This window comes from Phodopus roborovskii, unplaced genomic scaffold (assembly GCF_943737965.1).
Source record: "Phodopus roborovskii unplaced genomic scaffold, PHOROB, whole genome shotgun sequence".
NCBI lineage: Eukaryota > Metazoa > Chordata > Mammalia > Rodentia > Cricetidae > Phodopus > Phodopus roborovskii.
This window is the reverse complement of record NW_026126540.1, coordinates 4,055,702-4,074,412: the sequence shown is the minus strand read 5'-3', so window position 1 is coordinate 4,074,412 and position 18,711 is coordinate 4,055,702. Positions and strand designations below refer to the sequence as shown.

General features: G+C 43.6%; 1 protein-coding gene across 1 annotated transcript; it reads right to left on the bottom strand.

Annotated features, from left to right (window-relative positions):
* Positions 1 to 6,509: 6,509 nt before the first annotated feature.
* Il12a (interleukin 12A) lies at positions 6,510 to 17,344 on the bottom strand. Its single transcript, XM_051199219.1, has 9 exons — positions 17,160 to 17,344; positions 13,104 to 13,289; positions 12,942 to 13,018; positions 12,350 to 12,483; positions 10,239 to 10,352; positions 9,463 to 9,504; positions 9,347 to 9,388; positions 9,113 to 9,256; positions 6,510 to 7,081 (listed from the first exon to the last, which is right to left on the bottom strand). Exons 1-9 carry the CDS (start codon positions 17,342 to 17,344, stop codon positions 6,926 to 6,928), a joined length of 1,080 nt encoding a protein of 359 aa, XP_051055176.1. The 3' UTR covers positions 6,510 to 6,925.
* Positions 17,345 to 18,711: the final 1,367 nt, after the last annotated feature.

The following is an 18,711-nucleotide window of genomic DNA, read 5'->3' as shown; positions in this document are numbered from 1 at the left end:
CACGCTGTTGGGAATTTCATAGCCTCATGAATGCTAAGCAAACTCTTTATCACCGACTGAACTTCCAGCCCAACCCAGGGTGTATTTCTAAGGCTCCTTGAGCCTAACCGGAAGGAAACCACACTCACCAGTGTGGTGTACTTTGCTAGCAGCGAATTGTTCTTAAAAGTCTGGTAACCGCTTAGCCCCAAACCAGATATTTAAATTATTTTGGCCTAATCAAGAGGCTTACTTCTGTACTACGGATGTTATAACACACATAGTTACTTCAAAGGAAGCAAACATAAATACTCTTAATATTTTACCTTTGATTTTGGTAATTGGAAGTAATTGATGAAGAACAATGAAGAGGAGTTCTTCAGCTGGCCGCTGGGATGCACTGGGGTGCCTGCCTGGGCTGATTATACCTCATTTGGAAAAAGAAGTGAGAGGCATGCCGAAGCCCCCAGAGCTTTCTTATCTGGCTCCTGTTTTTGAGTGCCAGGTGCTAGAGGCACAAACATGTCAGTAATGTGACATTTTCCATGCTGAAGTTCTCTCAGGAGTGAAGCAGGACAGCAGCCGCCATCGTTATCGGAGGCTCCATACACACCATAGTAAACACCTTAAAATTGCCTGCCGATCAGAAAACACACAAAGCTTAGCTGCTAATTTTTCTCCTAAAGATGACTTCACAAATGCATTATCTAATATTACACAGGCACCCTACTTTACAACACCCCCCCCATTTGGTGCTGGAATTAAACCCGGACCTTCCTCTGTGGCATGTAAATGTTCTACCACAGAACTACCCTCAGTTCCACACTTAAATTTGATTTTTATTATCTGATTAGAGAGATGGTTCTACAGTTAGGAGCTCTGGTTGCTCTTCCAGGGATCCTGAGTTCAATTCCCAGCAAACACACGGTAGCTCACAACCATGTATGATTGGATCTGATGCCCTCTTCTAGCATGCAGGCATCCGTGCAGATACAGCACTCATACATATAAAATACATCTTTAAAAAACTTTTTAAAAGTTATTTTGTTATCTTTTTGTTTTATTTTGTTGACCTCTAACTTTCAATCCCCCTGCCTTGGTTACCCCAATGCTGGAATTATAGGTACACATCATGTACTCGACCCTATCATTGCTGTTTTAATATAAAAGTCAAGGATACATAGATGCAACTAAAGGTTGTTTTCAATAAATGCATTTCAACCTGTTGGTAAGCATTCAGTTAAAAAGTTGAGGGCCAGAAAGATGGCTCAGAAGGTAAGGGTGCTTGCTGCCAAGCCTGACAGTCTGAGCTGGATCACTGGATCCTACATGGTGGAAAGAGAGAACCAAGTCTTGAATATTCTCTGATTTCATGTGTGTACTTACACACATGTGCACACACACAATAAATAAATGTAGCAAAATTATTAATGAAAACAACTGAGACCAATTCTGTATTGTCAAGGCTGGGCTTCAACTCCAGGGTCAAGTGAACCACTATGTCAATCTCCTTAGCAGCCACAGACACATGCCACCATACCCAGATTTTAAAACAAAACAATATACATATATGTATGTATATATACATATATTAAAGTATTTCAGGTACACACAAATTTTCAGAAGATGTAGCTGAAGATTTTGATTTTAAATTTTGTATATACTTTAGCTTGCATGATGAGGTCAATGACGATGTGTAGACCCGGTAACATAATGGACCCCATGGCACAGCCTAAAGGATCCATGACAGCTCTGGGGATGGCCTCAGGTAAAACTGATTTTCCATTTTTGTTTCTGTGGTTTCATTTTTCCTTGGAATGTCAAAAGCCCTTTGGCATCTTCCTGAGTTTTCCAAAACTTCCTTTGCACATGTGGCTAGGCCCTCCCTTAGTGTCTTCTCTCCCTAGTTCTGAGGGCCTTCAGTAGAGCGGCTTCGACTCCATGTTCTCCATGTTGACCCTCAGGTGGAGTCATTCCCTTGTGTCCAAAGCACATTTGGCTTGTTTCCTTTTTAGTGAAGTTGTTTTAGGTCAAGAGACCTCTAATGAGCTGTCACTGAGCATGATGTTAAAGTCAGGGATTTAGTTTGAAAAAGTTCATTGGTTCCCACACTTTGTTCCTGGGAGGGACCTTGCCTTTTGCCCTGCATCTTTCCCAGACAATCTTTTTGCTGGTGACACTCTGGCTGAGTGTGCTAGAGGGTCCAGAGCCTTTACCTGCTGAGCCATCTCTCTGTCCCTGCCTGTTGCTACCGAGAATGATGAGGTCTTGAAGGAAATAACCCCACTGCTTTAAGGGTTTGATTTGGAGCATCTATTAGGTGCCTTTAGTGTCTTATTTATTTGTATTTATTTATTACGTGTGTCTTTGAGACAGGTCTCCTTTGGTGCAGGCTAGCTCACATTTAGTAAAGGTTGACCTTGAGCTCCTTGATCCTGCTGCATTTAAGTCACTGGGGTTACAGGCATATGCCACCATCTCTGGCTTTGTCACTCTCTCATTTACTCCTTATGGTAACTCTGTGAAATTGGCTTTCTCTCTTAAATTCCACCAAGGCAGAAACAGTAGCCAAGGAGTTAACTACTTTGTCTGAGTTGTCATCCCCAAAGATGAACACTGATCCTTAAAACTAACTAATATTTGTGCACTGAGGGCCAGGCCAATGCTTGTTCTTTAACCATCACTCTGATCCTTTGAGGCAAGTTTGAGCATTATCTTTATTTCTTGGAAGAGGGCACAGGGAGACAGCCATAAACAATTTGGTGAAAATATATAAGCACTAAAAGGGCTTAAAAGGGGGAAAACAAACGCTAGAGACTATCGAAGAATGGAATTCATCTTGAAGACCTCACTTGGGACAGCCCTCTTTGTTTTGTTTTACACAGAGACTTGGCCTATAGCTTAGGCTGGCCTTGAACTCATGGCCTTCCTATTGCAGTCTCCCAAGTGTTGACATTGCAGGCATGGACTACCATAATCGCCTCCAGTCATTATTTCAAAGCACATCTCATAATGATGCCTGGGACAAATGCAATGAGTGTGTTCCTCTGTATGGACACAGGAGGAGAACTTTCTGTTGCTGTGCTTGAAGCAAAGAGGAGACAGGCAGTCAGCAGGTGTCATTCTCAGTAAGGACTGGCCAGCTACTCCACGGCCTAGAGAGTCTTCTCAAGCATTGACTGTGACCTATGCTGTTCATAAGAAAGAGCCCCTGCCCCGGGGGAGGGGGACACTGCCTGGGGAGGGCTTCTTCCTAAGGGGAGCCTCTGACTGGGGGAGCCGCTGCCTGGGGGAAGCATCTGCCTGGGAGGAGCCCCTGCCTGGGATTGAAGGGCTGAGATCCTCACTCAGTCCCCTGCTTTGGCAGCCATGACAGGCTGCAGAAAAGACCCAGACATAGATCCATGATTCAGCAGCATGTCCTGAGCCCCCAAAGTTGCCCTAATGACTAGGAAGCAACTGTCAGATAGCCTCCATGTGGCAAGGACCAATTAGATGTTAGCTGGAGGGTTCTGAATGCGCTTTACTGATAATAGTGGAATGCAGTAGGTAGCAATGGCCCTTGGATGGTCTCCAGGCATAGCAACCTTCCTGCAGCTGCAGCTGAACAGTTGACTCAAGGCAGGTTTTCCCAGCCCAGAGGTTCCTGAGACTGTTGCTATGCAACTAGTGGAGCCCCAGACACTCCCCTTGTTCTACCCTAATACATACCCTGCCCCACTGCTGCTCCGGAACCCTCCTACTCCACCCTCTATGTCAGATGGACAGAGGACCCGAGTTAACTCATAAATTAAAAAGACTCTTTGCTTTTGTATGGGGAAGATTTGGTCTCTTGGTGATCTTGGGGGTTCAGAGTCTGGGCACAATAGCAGGAGACACCCAGTCCCTTGGTGGATCTGGCTCCCACGGAATTTTGTCTGATGAAGGGCAGAGAGTGAGAATTGGGACAGCGAATTTGTCAGAGGAGAGGCCACACTTCTTTCCTTCTGGATCCCTGGAGATGAGTAGGGGACCTGGTACCTCTCTAAATAAAGGTCTGTGAGCCTTTTCCTATTAAGAAGGAGCGTGGTTATCCCAGAACCAAGTGATGTGGGATTCTGTTGTGGGACTCTATAAATTCCCATGGCTTAAAGATAGAACTAATACTAAGACCAGAGGGAAGACATGTCTTAAGGCAAAGGAAGGCAATTACATACAGGGTTCAGGGAAGCATTCTATATAATTTGGGCAAGTAGAGAGCTTTTCTGTTTGTAATTTAAAAAGGACTTCCCTCTGAGAGCCCAAAGGGTCACAAGAGTTAGAATAATTTGGAGAGCCCTTTGGATGAGGAGTGCCATAATGTATTTGTTTAACTCACAGCAGGTCACGGCCTATGGTTGTCAGGGAGAACATTTTTGTGTGTTTTACTTTGAGACTATTGAACAAAAATAGTAAAATAATTCTTAAACACCATAATTCACATAGCCATTTGAGTATTGAGACCTGCCTTGTTTCCCTGAAAAAAAAATCAAGATTAAGAGGACTGGGAAATAAGTCAGAATACTATGGCCATCTCTCTCTCTCTCTCTCTCTCTCTCTCTCTCTCTCTCTCTCTCTCTCTCTCTCTCTCTCTGTTATTTGTTAGATTAGTTATTTTTCTGGTGTGCTACAGTAGACTACTTTGACCATGGCACCTTGAGGAGAGATAATTTGGGCTCACAGGTTGAGGGTACACGATGTCATGATGGTAAAGTCAAGACAATGGAAGCTTGAAGCAGTAGGTCACCATGTGTCCCAGGTCAGGAGGAGGACAGTGATGAATACTTGTACATGGCTGTCTCCTTTGTGGGAAGTCCTGGGACCCCAGTCCATGGAATGGTGACATGTGCATTCAGGATGGATCTTCTTCCTTCAATTACCTAAATCTAGGTTATATTTTACAGATATTACTAAAGGAGAATTTAATCTAAATAACTCACAATCATGCCCAGGACATAATGTGATCTAGATAATTTATTGCAGACTTGTCAACAGACTTACCTCCTAGATGAGCCTAGGTCCTGTCAAGTAGACAGTCAATGTGAACCACACATATGGATAGTGAACTAGGAGTTTACCCCTTAATTCATCCTGTTTTGTGAAAGTTAATTTTCAGGTTAATTCACTACTAATCATACTGTAAAAACATATTTGTACAACATCTATATAAATATCTAATGCTTTCTTCAGTATAAATTCCATTAAACGGAGTTATGAGGGCCACAGGTCTAAACAAATATTTTAAGATTCTGAATAAATATTGCCAAATTTCATCATGAAAGACTGTGACAAAGTACACTCCACTTATACTAGCAAAGTAAAAGGGTATGACTATATCCATAACTTCTCCAATGTGGATAATCAGTATTTTAAAAATTAGTAATCAAGATACTCCCCAAACATTACAAGCTGTTGCTGTTGCCCTTGGTTGTCTTCCAGAGGTGAAACTATGGCCAATTTTTTATGTACATGTCTGTAGTATGTGTTTGTGTAATGTGTTCAAATGTGTGCAGGCGCATGGGTGTGTGCAGGCACATGGTGTGGAGGCTAAAGCTTGATGTCTTCCTTGATTACTCTCCACCTTATTTATCGAGGCATAGTCTGTCATTCATACCTATGGCTTATCAGTTTGATTAGTCAAGCTAGCCAGTTTGCTCTGATATTCCTGTTTCTCAGCATGGGGATTACAGGTGGACTATCATGGCCACACAGCATTTACCTGAGAGCTGGGGATCTGAAACCCAGTTGTCACACATGGGATAGAAACACTTTACTCACTGAGCCATCTCTCCAATCCTATTGTTGCCATCTTTATGAGGTCACTGTGTTCAAATTTCATCAGAATTTTTGTGCTGGTTAGTTCTTGTTTTTTGTTTGTTTGTTTTTGTTTTTGTTGTTGTTGACTTGATACAAACTAGAAGCATCTAGGAAGAGGGAAGCTCAATTGAGAAAATGTCTCCATCAGATTGGCCTGTAGGCAAATCTGTGTGTGTGTGTTTCTTAATTAGAAATTGATGGGGGAGGGCCTAGCATACTGTGGGCAGTGCTAATCCTGGCTGGTGGTCCTGGGTTGTATAAGAAAGCAGGCTGAGCAAGCCATGAAGAGCAAGTCAGTAATTCCTCCTTCCTCTCTGGATCAGTTCTTGCCTCCAGGTTTCTGCCCTGACTTCCCTCAACAACAGACTGTAGACTTTAAGATGAAATAATCCCTTCCCATAAGTTGCTATCGGTTGTGGTGTTTTTCACAGCAGTGGAGGGCACAGTTTTCCTGCAATGTATCTTAAAACATTTAAATACACCAATTAGCTAGGTGTAGTGGTGCACAGGTTTGGACCCAGCATTCAGAAGCTATCTGATCTCCATGAGTTGGAGGTCAGCCTTGTCTGCACAGTGAGATTCTGTTTAGGTAAATAAATGAATGAATAAATGCTCCAATAACATGTGTGAAATGCTTGTATCACTTTATTAGAACTACATAATAATTGAATGTTTCAAATTCATTTGACAAGAAATATTATAATAAATAGAACATAAATAAATATAAATAAGCTCATATACTTCCATGAATATAAACTATAACAATAAATATTTTTAAATAAGTGGTGATGAGTGTTTTCATAAACACTTTGACACAAAAATAATAGCTTATCAGTTCTTGCTCTGCTGCCGACTCATTTAAGGAGGACATTTTCTCTCCTTAAGATTTCCATGAAAACTTACAAACAATAGCGTGCATAGTAAATACAAGAGACATGACTGAGGGGACCATGATGAGGTAGCGGTGCCACCTTTGACAGGGCTGGGAGAATGGGGCAGAAGCTTATGTTCAACCAGGCCAAGACTTCCTGGTTCTTAACCCACCTCTTATTAAAATGTCATTAGTTAATATTTTTGTAAAAAGGGCACTAAGCAGGAAGGCTTGAGCTTCTCAGGAGGAATTCAGATAGCTCATCACTCTGTTGATAGTCACAGCACGGATGCTGAAAGCCTGTAGTAGAATGCAGAGCTTCATTTTCACTTTGTAGGGATTGGCTACTTCCAGGGAAGGACTCTGGGGCAGAGTCTCACCATTGAGATTCAGAGCCTAAAAAGAAAGAAACACCAAGCATAACATATATACGATTTCAAAATGAAAATGTACGTCTGCAAACACGGATGAAGTCAATGCACCATCCAGTGCCTGCAACCTAGTCCCTCAGACACTCTTAGACCCCAGGTGCAATGTTCCTGCAGGAACAGAGGGAAGAAATATTCTTTTGTAAACACACCTGTCTTTAATGAATTCTGAAAAGATCCCTAAATGGTTCAGAAAAGTCAGCATTAGGGCCTGTCTTAGGGAAGGTCAGAGTCTATGAGATGGTATCTGCGGCAGTAGCTGATTAATTTTTACAGGTTATGTTAAGAATCCAGTCTTTTGAGAAGAGGGAGCTGAGGGGAGTCTGTTGATTAGAGCCCTCTGTCAGTAACAGAGCTGTTTGTGATGGAAATGCTGTTTGTGTTAGATAAACAAACCGGCAGCACGTTTTCCATTCATTCCTCTGATATGGTAGACGAACACCATGCCACTGAGCTACATTCCCAGCCCCACCCCCTTTTGATTTGGTGACAGAATAAGAACTTACATTTATATGAAGCTTGCTTGCTATTCTTGCTTGCTCCTCACAAAATCCCGAGAGAGGGGGGGTGTCTGAAGTCACAGGAATTGACTCTGATGCACAGTTGCCCCTGGTAGCCCTCTTTCTCCTGCCCAAATCACCTGACTTCTCCACTTGTACATACAAAATATCAATTACAATTCTCTGTTGCTGTCTTTCAAACAATCTGGCAATGTATAATGTACTGGCTAATTTATATTAACTTGACACAAGATAGAATCATTTTGGAAGTGGAGAACGTCAACTGAGAAAAACATCTCTACCAGATTTGCCTGTGGGTAAACCTATGGTAATTCTTGATTGATGATTGATGTGGGGGGATCACCCTAGGCTGGTAGTCCAGCGTGCTATAAGAAGGCAGGCTGAGCAAGCCAGTAACCAGGGTTCCTCCACAGCTTCAGCATTAGTTTCTGCCTTTGGGTTCCTGCCTTGATTTTCCTTGGAAGATGAACTCACAGGATAAGCTACAGGATGAACTAAATACTTTCCTCCCCAACTTGTATTTGGCCATGGTATTTTATCAAAGACTAGAAACCATAATGAAACAGTATATAAGAAATGAAAAAGAAATCAGTTGCTTTTCAGACAGTGACTTCTGAACATATTTTCATCTTATGCCCTAATTGCCAAGGCACTCAGCTCTATTATGTGCATATTTCTGTGGTTTGTGCTACCATCTACCGCAAGTTCCCATGAATGAGTAACACTGTGGATTTCCCTAGATGACAGAATACTTTTCATTTTGTTCAAGATTATAACCTTTTATTTTCCCTAGTAATATTTGGGTGTGTGTGCAGCCCTTTCAGTGTTCATTACTCATTAAAAAAGAGATATATGTACATGTATATGTTTGTGTATTATATGCACACATAGCAGATATATGATCTGTGCCTACAACATGCAGAAGCCAGAGAAGGGGGTCCTATGTTATTTTCCATCTTATTCCTTTGAGGCAGTTCTCGCCCTGAACCTGGAGTTTTCATGACTAGACTTGCATCAAGATGGCCTCAGTGATCCTCCTGTGTCCACTCTCTGAGGTCATAAGCTGGTTCAAGATGTTTCCTGCACCTGTGCTCCCAGTCAAACTCAAGTCCTCATGGTTGCACAGCTAGTGCTCTAATCTTGGACCCTTAAGAGAAAAAAGTATTTAAAAAAAAAAAAAAACACCAATCCTTTTTTCAGGGAACCTTAGTTCTGCCTCTTTCTTGCAGGCTATGTGATCTCAGATAAGAGTCCCTGTCCTCCTTTGTACAGACCTTATTTGCTTGCTATGGGGATGGCATCAGAAAAACCATTTGCAAAGAGCCTGGTGCATAGCATGGAGTCAACAAGTAGAAGGCTGCTTGTATTTGCCCGGACTGGAAAGGGTCTCCTCAAGGCCAAGGCCGTGGAGATGGAGGTGGGGGCTGAAAGGGTGGGAGTGGCTTCAGGTTTCTCCTGACCCAAGAAGGATGCCTTACCTGCATCAGCTTGTCAATGGCTGTCAGCATGTTCTCATCCAGAACCACCTGTTTCTGATTATGATCCAAAAGCTCTTCATTGATGGCCTTGAACTCTGTCTGGTACATCTTCAAGTCCTCATAGATGCTACTAAGGCACAGGGTCTAGATGAAGGGACAAAATGGGAAAGAAGCCATTAAAACAGGCTAGAACTACATCTCACTGCTGCATTTGAGGAAAGCAGTAAAACTTACCATCATCAAAGAAGTCTTTCTGGGTGGAAGGCAGCTCCCTCTCTGGAGGAAAGAATGAGTCACCATCAATATCATGAATCTGTCATGGGGAAGGAACCTTTAGTTTGCTTACTTACTGTTAGGGAAGCCGTCTCTCTAGAAGCCAGACAACTCTCATTCTAGAGGAAAAACACACCAAGGACATTAATTCTTAGTACAAATATCTCTGATATTTTATCTCAAACTAACTTTTCACTACAGTAAGAAGCATATGAAAATTCACCATCACAGGGACTTTTGTGTGACTGTGTAGGAATTTATGTCTGCATGAGTGTGTATGAGTGTCTGCAGGTGGAAGCCAGAGGACCATCTTTGGCATCTTTCTCAATCAGTCTTCCATCTTATGTTTTCTAATATGGGGGTCTCTCAATGAACCTGCAACTCATTGATTCAGCTAAACTAGCTAGTCAATGATTCCCGGGTATCCTCCTGTCTTTGCCTACCTTGGCACTGAGGCTACATGTGGAACCATCACACCCAGCTGGGGATCTGAACTCAGGTCATCACACCTGTGCAGTAAGCACTTTACAACAGATTCACAAGACCCATTTTTTTTTTTTCTTTTAAAGACAAGATCTTACTATGTATCCCTAGCTGGCCTGGAACTCACTATATATACTAGGCTGGCTTCTAACTTAGCAGAGATTAGCCTGAAATTAAAGGTATATACCACCACACCCAGCCCATGGTTATTGAGTATATCCTTCAGCTTGTTGAAGTATTCATATTGTTGTAACTTTTTTTCCCAAAAATCTTACTTTTGGTAGCTACATGTAAATATCTGGAGACAGCTTACATTTGGTGTGCAATTCTTAATTGTGTTGCATGATTTCTTGGGGAAAGACCTCTATACCTTGACTAGTTCCAGTGGTAAACAGGCCTTCAGTGTGCTGGTTTTGTCTCCTGTGATGTCTTCATGATCAATGTCTTCAGCAGTGCAGGGATAATGTTTCAGAATTTGTCTGGCCTGTGGAAACCGTAAAGAGAAGCTGAGGTGATGCTATCAGCAAGGTAGCTGGCTCCCTCTGAGCTTGACACCCAAGGGTACCAGCAGGACTGGAACTGACCACCCTGAACCTTCATCTCTTTGACCTGGAGGAAATTCAGATGAGAAGAAACAGGCCACCTACTTTCTCCCTCCCTCCCCTCCCACCTTGCCTAGGCTGTTTGTAAGCAGGATATTTTTTTCCACCAAGTGAACACTACAGCAGGCTGTGCTAATCAGCATCAGCACCACACTGTGATGCTTGCTTCCGGTGAATCCTGTTGTTTTCCTTTTGCCAAGCAGATGTGCTATATGAACATCCTTTTCAAGTATAAGTTCTAAAGGGGAACTGTTAATGTCGCAGCTTGGTGGCTGTAACAAACTTGCAAGCCCTAAAGACTACTTGAGCTTTAATACACAGTACACAGGAACTGTCTCTTACCCCTGGTGTGTTGGGAAATATCAATGAACAGAATTACACAATTTATTAAGAAGTCAACCACTTTCTGTCTGAAAGTTGAGACAATTTCTCCCATTCAACTATGGTACTAGGGACAAAGAAGGGACAGTATTTATACCCTACTAGATTACAATTTTGACTTGGCAGCAATAGTAACTCAAACTAAGATAAAACTGAATTCTGCAGTGTTGTGATCTTCAGCAAAGTTGTCTGGGAGTAGCAGAGTGGGCTTTTCCATGGAGCATCTAGTGAACTTTGAACTCCTCCAATGCCCCCATATCAAACCCCACCTTAGGAAAAATGTCACTCATTTCTGCAGGCATTCCTCCCTTAAGATTTCTACTTAATTTTAAAATTTCATGTGTACAAGTTTTCTGTCTGTGTGTATATCTGTGTACCATGTGGGCTCAGTGGCTGCAGAGGCCAGAAAATGAGTTTCCCTAGGACTAGAGTTATAGATGGTTGTGAGTCACCATGGTAATTGAACTCAGGTCCTCTGGAAAAACAGCCAGCACTCTTGACCACTGAGCCCTCTCTTTAGCTGGGAGCCCCCATGTGATTAATATTGTTTGGGCACTGAGGAACAATTGGCAGAACATTATGAAAGATGAGAAGGGAAGGAAGAAATTCTCCAAAAAGCCCTTGTGAATGGAGCTTATCTTGGGATAGGCAGAAGATAACAAGCTAAAAGGTCCTCAAGAAAGATTTAAAAGTAACACCAGGAAGAAGGAAGGAATCTCTCTCCTTCTCTCTCCCTCTCTCTCTCTCCCTTCCTTCCTTCCTCCCTTTCTCTGTCCCTATGTTCCTATGTACTTATGGCTGAATGCCCTGTTAGGGTTGGAACATGGGTCCTTATTCATAATTAAGAACTCTACACTGAGTCACAGCCCTAGCAGCTCCAGGATATCTAGAACACATTGTAGCTTTGTAGCAAAAGTAGGAGAAAATGGTGGCAAATTTTACAACATATTTGCATTCAAATATTAAATCCGAGAAAAACTAAGAGAGCTAGAAATAAAACTGGATCGCATTTGCCCTAGAAAAATGAAGGCTGGACATGACACCTGATGTCTCAATCCTCCCTGAGATGTGTCCATCCAACAAGGAACTGCATCACTGTGTTGGATGTTAGTGAGCAGCAGAAGAGACAATCTAATTCATCTTTATAGCGTGTGAAGCACAGAGATTGCACCTAGTGACTGTCTCCCTGCTCAACCTGCAGTGGAGCAGATGCAGAGAGCATCTGTCCCGATGTCATAACCCAGGCAGGCTGGGAGGGGCACAGTGAGTAGCCATTTTCCTCTGAGTAGACACAGTCCCAACTGATGCCATTATAATTTATTATCATCCTTTCTTTCTCTTGCAACACAGTTTCCTCTAGATCCTATCTGGGAGGTTTTAAGTTTCCTGTACAGTTCCTGCCAGCTACCCATGAACTGGGGGCTCCCAGCAGATAGCAGATAGGTTAAAAGTCCTTTCCACAGAGGAGCTTCGAAGCCAGAGGACACGAGGAACTCACCTTCTCCAGCATGTTGTTAGTGGTCCTCAGCAGGTTTTGGGAATGGTCAAGACACTGGGCAGGTCTGGACACTGGTGTGGCCCTGGCCAAACTGAGGTGGATTAGGAGGACAAGGATGGCCAAAAAGAGGAGGCCTGGAAAGAAAATGGGGGTAGGGGTGAGGTAGGTTGAGCTTGTCAGCTTGTTTAGGCATGCCGTCTTCGGCCAGTCTGCCCATCTTTGCCATCCATTTCTTTTGGGTACTGATCTCCTTCCACCCATGTTTCAACCCCTCCTCAGGACTGACTGAGCAAGACTCCCCAAATCTTGTTTGGGGACTGGATGAGATCTGTGCTTTCCTTATTCTAGCTCCAAGGCTGTGCCTTAGTTTTCTTCGGTGAATTGGGCATAATGGGCCTGGGTTATTCTATAATGAAGAGACCATGTACAGCAGAGATCTAGCAAAACCTTCCTCCTTCCTGTCTTCCTTCCTTTGGCCTGCAATTACTGACTGCCCTTTAGTATCCTTTAGCGGGCCCATGGCTTCTGCCTGCTCTTTCCCAGACCACTCTCCCTGATCCTGTCACCCTGGTCCCTGCCTTGGGTTACTTACAGCGTGATGGACACATTCTGGGCTGGCACTGAGTAGAACAGCTGGGTGCTGGAGGCGAGGCTGTTGCAACACTGACCCTGGGGGACACATTTTTATAATTGTCTGGAGACCCAGTAGGACTTTCCCAGGATGGTGTCTCTTGCTTTCTCTCTCTGTCTCTACACGAGCTTCTCAAGGACACGTGTGCGTCGATCGTCCCCAGGGGGCGGGTGGCGCTTTCGGATTAACTCTCGGAGTGCCCGCCTGCGATGTTCCGGGACCCGCCCGCCGCCCACCACACCCACCGCACTCAGAGCGAAAGCGAAATCGGCCCGCGGGTCGAGTCGCGGCTCTTGTTCTGGAGCAGGTCTGTCCCGCCCCAGTACCCCCTTAGCTTAGATGCCCTGTTGCCATGGCACGCTGCCCAGCACCCCCTTCGAAGAAGCAAGTGTCATCAATTTGTCTCCATCGTGAACAATGAGTCTGACTCAATTTGCTTTGCGAATGTGTCCTGCCTTAAACATAAAAAGGGACAAAACCGGCGTGGTTATATACCGCTCAGGTTTTGGTTTGGTGCAATGGCTGCCCAGGATCCTGGGAGAAATAGCCCAAGAGAGGAAGCCCATGGCTCTGCAGGGGTCCAAGAGGCAGCAAGGGCTTCTGCAGCCTCCTGGCTCTGCAAAGAAGCATTAACATGATTGCCTGTGGGCTGGATTGAGCTAGTTCTGGAAACAGGGATCAACACAGTAGGGAGGAGGAGGGGAGATAGGAACTAGGAATACTGCAAGTTGTGATGTGGGGATGAATCAGGCCATTTCAGAGGTTAGGGATGACATCCTTAGCCTTTCTAGAGTTTTAGAAGAGTGATATCCTTGGCTTTGCATGATGGGAAGATCCCTTCAGCAGCATGTAGGAGCTGGACACCAAGAGTCCTGCTCAGATACAAGGGAGTAGACAGGATAGGACCACACCAAGGCCCTATGAGGTTCCCTGGGGACTTCACTCATTTCTACCCCAAGTCAGTCTCACTGGGTGTGCAGAGAGAGGAAGACCTGCTTGGCCATCACTTGGAAGCCAACCATGTGTCTGTCTGCCCCTAGGCCCCTACAGTGGGAGCTGTCAGATCCCACCTCCTTCAGAGGCAACCACCTCAATAATAAGACGCTATTGGGAGCACAGGAGAGAAGAATGGGGGCTTCTTCCTTCTGAGGTCCACTGAGACCTGGACGGAAGAGGTCAGTGTCAGCTGCCTTGGTGTGAGCACACCAGGGTAACAAGGCCAAAAGAAGGAAGCCATAGCAGCTCTGACCTGTAAGGTCCTTGTGGCTATGGACTGGGGACAAGGGACAATCAATGACCAGAACCAATGGTGTCATAATAGGCTATGTGAAGCTGTGTTTGTGCCTAGAAGGTTAAGATGAAGTTAATAACACTCAAAACTGGATGAAGCCAAGCTCATTACAGTGGAGTAATCCCTCTCCTGGAAGGCACACCTCTTAAGAAAGGGTGATTCCCACTGCTCAGATGAGCCCAGAGCCTCTGTTCAGGGTGGGCCACCACATACAGTTCCTGACCCACACTTTTTAAATACAACTTTTAAAACATTCTTGTAAAATTCACACATGCATACAATATATTTTGGCCCTATTTACGCACCCCCCATCACCTCCTTTTAACTTCTAGATCCACTACCTACCCTCCACTCCCTTCAAATTATCATGTCCTAACTTTTAAATTTTTTTTTAAAATAACCCACTGAGTTTAACTTGTGCTGTTTGCACACTCCTAAGTGTGTGGCCATTCAAGGGAGCTTAGTCAACTAACCAGAGGCTACACCCTTAAAAAAAAACCAACAACAACAAAACCCCCGAATCTCCCTCCTGAAGAAGTCTTCAACTGTCAACAGTCCCTCAGCTAGGGGTTGGGGCTCATGAGCCCCCACCTGCTCCATGTTGGAACGTTGAGTGGGTGATCATGCAAAGGCGTCGTGCAGGCATCACAGTTTCTGTGAGTCTGTAAGCGCGGTAGTCCTGTAGTGTCCAGAAGGCTCTGTATCCCCTCAGGCTTCCCTGGCCTCTGCCCTTTCCCGTTTTCACCCTCACTTCCTCAGTGGTCCCTAAGGTTTGTGGTGAAGGCTGTGATACCGTGTCCCACTCATGGATGAGCACTCCACGGGTACTTATTCTCTGCATACCTGTGTCAAATATTTTCTGGTGTTTTTACTTTCATCTATAATATTAAACACACACACATACATTTACACATGTATATATTGTACATTAGTGCTAATACATAGTATTTAGCACTGTATTGGAGATGTAGGCTAATGCTATAAGAAAAGAAAAACAAATGAGAGATTTTTTAATGCTGGTAATGAAAACGCAAGAACATCATTTTAACATAATTTGGTATAAGCTGAGCTGGGGATACAGGATTCCAGCTACTTCTGAGGCTGAGGTACAAAGTTCAAGGCCTGCCTGGCTACAGAGTGGCAGGCTACACCAAGCAATGAAATCAAAGTCTATTTCAAAACTGGGATCTTTTTAAAAAAGAGGGCTGGCGATATATTACAGTGGCAGAACATTTGCTTAGTACAGGCAGTTTTGTGTGTGGTACTGGGACCACCATCCATTCTTGAGTAAGTCACTGTTCACAGGATTATTTTTTTTTCTATTTTTTTTAATTTAAATTAGAAACAAGCTTGCTTTACATGTCAATCCCAGTTCCCTCTCCCTCCCTTTCCCCTCTGACATCCCCCCCCATAGCCTCCTAACCTATTCTCTTTCTGCTCTCCAGGGAGGGTGAGGCCTTCCATGGGGGAATCTTCAAAGTCTCTTATATCATTTGAAGCATGGCCCAGGCCCTCCCCCATGTGTCTAGGCTGAGAGAGTATCGCTCTATGTGGAATGGGCTCCCAAAGTCCATTCATGTACTAGGGATAAAAATACTGATCCACTACCAGAGGCCCTGTAGATTTCCCAGACCTCCTGACACCCACATTTAGGGGTGCTGGTTTCCTAGCTATCAGACCAGGGTGCATGAGCTCCCCCTTGTTCAGGTCAGCTGTTTTTATGGGTTTCTCTAGCCTGGTCTTGACCCCTTTGCTCATCTCTTTTGAGGATTATTTATGAAAGCCATACTTTCAGTTTTGAGTGAGTTTATTAAGTTTATATAGCAAGCAAAAATAGAATAAATAGCAAGTGTCAGTAGAGACAGGAAGGAGCTAGGACTACATCATCAACTCAGGAATTTGTAACCTCCAGCAGAGATGGCTGGAGTAGCCTGATTGAGAGAGCAGATGTAATCAGGGCCTCACAGACAGCCACTAGAAATTGACTGGGGAAGTTGAGGCTCTCAGCTGGGGTTCCAGGTTGAGCTTTCTCTTTGTGAATCGATAGCTTGATTAAATTGGCCTTGGAAAGTTCTTAGCTATGAATTAGCTGTTCAAATAGTGCCTGTTGTTTCTGACTTGATCTCATTTTAGGTTTCAATCTAGACCATCCTAGGATTCTAATCAGACATATAGATAACTAAGCTCTTGAAATGTCCTATGGGTTTTATGATTCTTTTGGGAATTTCCTATTCATTTCTAGGAATTGGGGTCTGGGTGTTTCCATCCCCATATTCCCTACCAATTCAGTCTTATAGGTCACTAATACTCTCTTCACTTGCATTTCAGCAGTTGTCAAACTCATTTATTTAAGGTTAATTTCAGTTACTGTCTTTCTTTTTGGTATTAGAACTTCTACTTGGTTTTGAAAATTATGTAGATTTTAGTTTCTTGACGCAATCTTTCATCTTGTCATCTATTTTCTTTAGCATGTACAGTCATTATATTCTGAATCTCATCATTCTAATATATGGGTTACTTGTGTTTGATCCTAATGTACATTTCTTCTCTGTCTCTCCATGACTAGTAAATTTTTACTGAATGGTAATGGTAGACATGAGAAACTGTGGGTGGGCCATGGTGTTAGCAGTCACACTAAGAACAGAAATCCTTGACTCCTCGGGGATCAACCTGCCTTGAGGTTTCATCTCTAAAAGCTACTCTTGATGTATTTGTGCTTTTTCTGGAGTGCAGCTCCCTGAGTTCCTACTGAAAGTAGGAGGTGCTTCCCATGGCCTCTCTGTTCAGGTGGGTTCCAAACCCAGTGTTCATTTGTTCATCTCCACAGGACCATGGTTACTTTTGCATAATTTCTTAGCCACTTTTTGTTCTGTCTGTCTAACACTTGCCTAGCTCTGTTTACCACTGGGAAATGCACAGGAACAAAGAGCAGCTCTTTCTGTACACGAGTCTCCTCTTTATAGCCTCCCTTCAGGATTTTGTTGTCTGAAGTCCTGGTTAACTCTGTGACTCTCAATTTCAACTTCTTCACTGAGCATTCATAAGCCTGACTATCTTTCCTGCTTGCGGCCATTTTCTGCTTAGATTCTCGGTTTTCCACGCTTTCCCACTGATCTTATGAATCGGCAAGTGCCTCAGTAGATAGATGGCCTTTCTAGTGAGTTTACCATTTTTCAAGAATCTTGGCTTTCCAAGGCCCGGGCTACATAGACAGCTCACCAATGCATTTGGAATAGAAGGAAAAAAAAAAAAAAAAAAAAGAGAGAGAGAGAAAGAAAGAAAGAAAGAGAGAAAAGGAAATTGATTCTTTTAGCTGTTTTAAGAGAAGAACAGTCCCTACAAGCAGAGAACAGAAGTGACTGAGGGAGATGGTAGGGACAGACCCCAAGGCTTTGTAAGCCCTCTACCACTGAGGCACTCTTCCAACCCATGTAAATTGAGGCCACTTTGAATGAGAAATATGCTGGAAGTTCCAAAGTTGGAGCTTCAAAAATGCCCATGTTCTTTTAAAAATATGATTCCTAACATTCTTAGTACTAGATGGGCTCTGATAGATGAAGATAATAACAACATAAGCCGATATGGTTGTTATTATCCCTGAGATTATTAATTTTGGTTGTCTGCCTGATTAGATTAAGAAATGGCTAGGGGATTAGTGCAGCCCTCCTTGAATATGTCTGTAATGATGCCTCAGAGACAATGGGTCATGGGAGTTCTGGCTCAATCAATGGATTGATCCCTTGTTGAGTGAATACTAGGATAGCATTATTAGGAGGTAGCAAAAGGAAGGAGACTTACACCAGAGGAAGTAGGTCATTGGAGGCTAGAGTTGGAATGTCCTTGGGGTTATGTCTTATCTGGCTCTTTATTTCTGTCTTTTTCTTGCTTCATGTCTGTCAGTCACCATGACCATGGACTGAATGTTCTGCAACCAGTCAAAATCGATCCATCTTCCCTTAAATCCTTTCCTCAGATGTTTTGATCACAGTTTTACAAAAATAAGCAATTCAATTCTCATTTCTAAAAGAGGAACCTGAGGCAAAGGGAGTCTCAGCTAGTGTGAGCAGTGGTGTAATGTTTGAATCCACTTGGGGAAATCTTCCTTTTTATACCTGGAGCTCTATATACAGCTAGGCAATGAATTCACTGTAAAACTTCTTGGACCCGAGTCTGAAGTTGTGTTTTACCATTTGTCCCTGCAACTTTTCTTGTGTTATGACTGAGAATACATGTGAAGGTGAAACTTAGTAGGGCTGGAGAGGTGATTCAGTGCTCTCGGGGGTGGTGGTGCTCTCAGGGAACCGAGTTTGGGTCCCAACATTTACCTTGGACAGCCAAAGGGCAGCTCACAATTGCCTGTAACTCCATCCTCGGGGAATCAAGGTTATCTTATGGCCTCTGACGGCACATTCACCAATGTGCACATATCCACAACAGACA